We start from the raw sequence: 4437 nt of genomic DNA, 5'->3' as shown, positions 1-4437 counted from the left end.
GGGGTTTGAGATAATAGGGAGTGGTGTATGTAGTGGTGTATGTAGTGGTGTATGTAGTGGTGTATGTAGTGGTGTATGTAGTGGTGTATGTGAAGTGTGTGGAAATGATGATATTAGGGGTGTGTTGTGTTATGTTGTGTTATGTTGTGTTATGTTGTGTTATGTTGTGTTATCAAATCCTTTTGGGAGAAAGAGAGAGAGAGAGAGAGAGAGTGAGTGAGAGAGAGAGAGAGAGAGAGGAGAGAGAGAGAGAGAGAGAATGAATGCTGGTTCTTTACTAATTGTAATGCAATGTAGGTGACTATCGCGTATGTAAACGCATGGTTTGTAGAAAGTTGATAGATAGTGGAGCTAGAAGTTGATGAGTATATTGCTTGCGATGTACTGTAGCGAACTCAGTCGCAGATACTTCGTAGCATTTTGTGTTCTTGGAGTGTAGTTTGTAGATAGGCAGGTAGGGGGGTCGATATATCACGCGTGGGTATTGGAGAATGAATCTCACGCTCGATTATCTGGGTTGTAGTTCAGTATCGAGTGATTTGAAGGGCTTACCTGTCTAATCTGGAGAGTCATAATTTGTGTGCTGAATTAAAGAGGTTTAATTATTCGATGATATAGGCAGGCTCATGATTAGATTGATATGGATATGCAAAGCACAAAACTTGGATAAAAGCAAAGGTATATTGCAATATATTCAAAGCAGCACACCTAAATACAAAGGTATAATACTAACTAAATAAACATTGATCCACCACAAGCGAGCGGGACTGTCACAATTCTCCGTTGTTGACTTGGAAGAGAACTATCGAATTGCACCAAGTGCGTAAATCTTGAAAATATATTCCAGATCGACAAACTTGATACAACCATGCCTCTGCTCGTCCAACAATTCCAAAAGAGTGAGAAAAATTAAGCATCTTGAATATTAACTACCTCACCATACGCATCCAAACCCAATCTCTTCTTCGCAATCGATGTCTTGACAGGATTGGGACTGTTGAAAATCTCATCCAACTCCTCCAAGGTACGATTTCTGGTCTCGGGGATAAAGAACCACACAATAGTCGATTGAACCGCACACCAAATAGTAAAGATGATGTAAGTTTTCCAGCCGATCTTTTGCATGGAGACGGGCCATGCGAATTGGTTGAGGAGACCGGCGGCTGCGACGGCGAAACCGGAGAATCCCATGCCCTTGGCGCGCATTTCAAAGGAGAGGACTTCGACGGGGTAGAGGGCTTGGAGAGGTGTGAAACCGACAGAGTAGACGGCACCGAAGATGAAGATGAAAGCGAGGGAGGCGGTACCGGCTGCGTGGTTGGTGCCGACGGATTTGGGGTCTGAGGGGTCCGGAATGGATTCTTGGTAGAGGGCAGCGGAAACGGTCATGGCAAGCCAGACTATACAACAGCCTGTATGAGTATTGATGTTAGTAGAGGTTTCTTCGAAAGTTTATTGGGGAGGATCATTTACCAATGTTAGAGAAGAGAAGAAGAGGACGACGACCAATACGATCAACCATTGCGGCACCGAAGAGAGCCCAGCAGAATTGTTGACAATTGTTGATTAGAATGACGTTTGCTTGGCCAATAGCACTGTCAATACCGATAGTCTCAAGAACTTTGCCCATGAAATATGACAAGACAGCTGAATTTTATTAGCTAGACTGTTTTTGGGCAGAGAATTGCAGAATACATACCATTTCCGGCCCATTGACCAAAGATCGTAATACTGACGTTACAGAAGAGACGGTAGCAAGTCGATCTGTTCTTGAAAAGCGCTCTGTAATCCCACCAACGCTTGTCGGCACCGTCCATTTCCAAAAGTTCTTCGTATTCGTTGAGTTGCAATTTGACCCATACACTGTCTGTATTTCCTTCTCCGTGGTATTTGGTAAGCATCTTCTTGGCTTGATCGCGTTTGTTATTGACGTAGAGCCATCTTGGGGATTCGGGAAGGAAGTAAGCGGAAATGAAGATGATACTGGAGAACATCAATTGGATCCAAATGATAAGTCTCCATGATTCGTCGCCTCCAATGTTGCTTGCTCCACGAGCTACTCCACTAGCAATAATTGATCCAGTAAACCTAAATCTGATTAGACAAACACTAAAAACAGCTCTATATTAAACTTACCAAAAGCAATTGAAGATAGCTGTAACTACACCACGGTATGCTGGGTGAGAAACCTCAACGACATACATGGGACCAGCGGCGGAAGCGATGTTGACACCGAAACCAAGCAAGAAACGACCACCCATGAATTGTCTTACACCTGCTTCTCGGGTTGCAACTCCTTGAATGATCGTACCGAGGATAATGCAGAGACATCCGAGCCACATTCCAAATCTTCGTCCGAAAGTATCGGCTGCGGGTCCAACGAATGGTAATGAAACTACACCACCAATTTGGTACATGGAAGTAACGATACCGGCCCAGATCCCAGCATTTTCACCGTGGTAGAACTCGAGAAACCAAGGGTTGACAAGTAAATTGTTGATAAGCGATCCATCGTAACCGTTCATGGTAGCACAGAAAAATCCGATAAAACAAGCAGTGTAGAGTTGGATTGTTGACCACGTGAAAGCCTTGGGGGGCTCCTTGAGCATTGCCTCGTTGAATGTTTCATTTCCGAGAACGACTTTGGCTCCAACTTCGGCATGTTTCTGTAAATTCAATTGAGATTAGAATCAATCTGTGAGGAAATCGAATTGGAAATCCTCAATCATACCTCATCGTCACTTCGAGGGTGAGCGAGCTCGGCCTCCTCGTACTGAGTATTTGTCTTCTCCGCCATGACTTCCAATTTTCTGCCAAACAAGAAAAGACTATGACAATTGAAAAAGATCTACTGATCTGAGAGAGGGATGATGTTCCAAAATGAACGGAATATGCTTCACTTATGTATTGTAACGATGGCAATCTTGGACCCTGTCAATGGGCGGCTGGCCTTGTCCCCTCGTACAGCCATAATAAGCATACTCTCAATAGCGGGGAGCTAAATAATCTTTGGAACCAATCTATACTCCAACCCCGGATTTTCGGGCAGGCATTCCTGGTGTGCTTTTCTTTTCCAATAAAAAGATGCCATACAACTTTGTGGGGTCCGGGGTCGTACATTATGCAAGTATACTTTTCACAGCATACACAAGGACTTCGGATCCTTGATCCTTTCGTTTGCACGTATGATTCTTATCCCATTATCGGCTGGCCGTGAGGAGGCAAAAAAATGTCAACCCTTGAGAAATATCAGAACTGCTGATTCGAAGACGTGTTTCCCAGTACAGAAGTCATTTGCGGAGTAACTACCCCGTGTTCCAGAAAGGGAATAAGCTGACAACGCCTGACATGCCATCGAGCTGATTTTTGGCGAGATTGGCTCGATTGGCTTTTTGGTACCCGCTTGTCACCTGTATACCAAGCAATGCTTAATACACTTTTCCACGAATGAATATCCCATCCCACGACAAGGGATTGAAAGTTTCAAATAGAATAATCACGCTTCTGGTTAAAACGGGTTCCTGATGGAGGTCTGTGATAGATCATTATTCGGTCCAGCTCTCTGCTTTTCCTCGTCTGTCTTCTTTGGGTTTCGTTTATATTTGGTGGCGTTGAAACGAGCGATGGGTGTTTTTTTGAAGCGTTGCAGTGTCAGTTTGTACAGTGAGACATTGGGTGATATTTTAGACTAGGAAAGTGTTAATCTAGCGTGATATCACGTGAATGTCATGAGTTATGCTTTTATGTGAGTTATGTCTGCATCTCGTGAGGTTGACCAATCATTGGTAAGGTTGATGGCTCATTGCCGCCTACTAGTGCTAATCTGGGTCAACTTTGTTTTTGAGAGACAGGAGGGATTTTCTCGTAGTAAGTACTTTAGTTCGTAGGACAGTGCATGCTACCTGCGCGACATGCTTCTAGAATTCACCACCATTACAACTACTTCAATGCATCGATCGACAACTCAACAACATTTCTATACTATTTCTTCCTTCGACAAATGAACCCCCTTCTCTATCCCAACAATACCTCTCTAACAAACGACAACATTCATTACAGATTCTCAACCAACACACCATCTGCGGCGCAGCCGGTGCACCTCTCATCTTGGCCGCAAAGCCTAATCTCGATTCAAAAGTCCTATCCCGACATGCACATCTATGCATCCATCCACTTTTCAACCAATATATCCTCCGTCCCAAGCAAATTTTTCAAATTGAGGAAACCAGATTCTCGGGATTTTGTGCTTGTCGATAATCTAGACTTAGAGCTTAAGAAACCGAACACGGTTAAGATTTCTCATCACAAGCTCCGTCGTCGATTTCGTATTAGATAAAAAAAATACCCGTCATCGCCGCATTTGCAATTTTGCCTCCCAACAATTAGATCAGTTGCTGAGGCTTTGAACTTTGATATACATATTCGATTCCTTTTTCC

The 4437-nt window shown here is 43.7% G+C and overlaps 1 protein-coding gene across 1 annotated transcript; it reads right to left on the bottom strand.

Moving 5' to 3' along the window:
- Positions 1–909: 909 nt before the first annotated feature.
- Positions 910–2797, bottom strand: EAF02_001381 (uncharacterized protein; the record flags this gene model as incomplete). Its single annotated transcript, XM_038897429.1, has 5 exons — positions 910–1412; positions 1474–1647; positions 1700–2088; positions 2137–2666; positions 2732–2797. 5 exons carry the CDS (start codon positions 2795–2797, stop codon positions 910–912), a joined length of 1662 nt encoding a protein of 553 aa, XP_038762404.1.
- Between the last annotated feature and the right edge of the window lie 1640 nt (positions 2798–4437).

This window comes from Botrytis sinoallii (assembly GCF_014898435.1).
Source record: "Botrytis sinoallii strain Bc 23 chromosome Unknown BSIN_002, whole genome shotgun sequence".
Lineage (NCBI taxonomy): Eukaryota > Fungi > Ascomycota > Leotiomycetes > Helotiales > Sclerotiniaceae > Botrytis > Botrytis sinoallii.
Note: the sequence above shows the minus strand (reverse complement) of the source record. Positions and strands in the feature narration are given on the sequence as shown.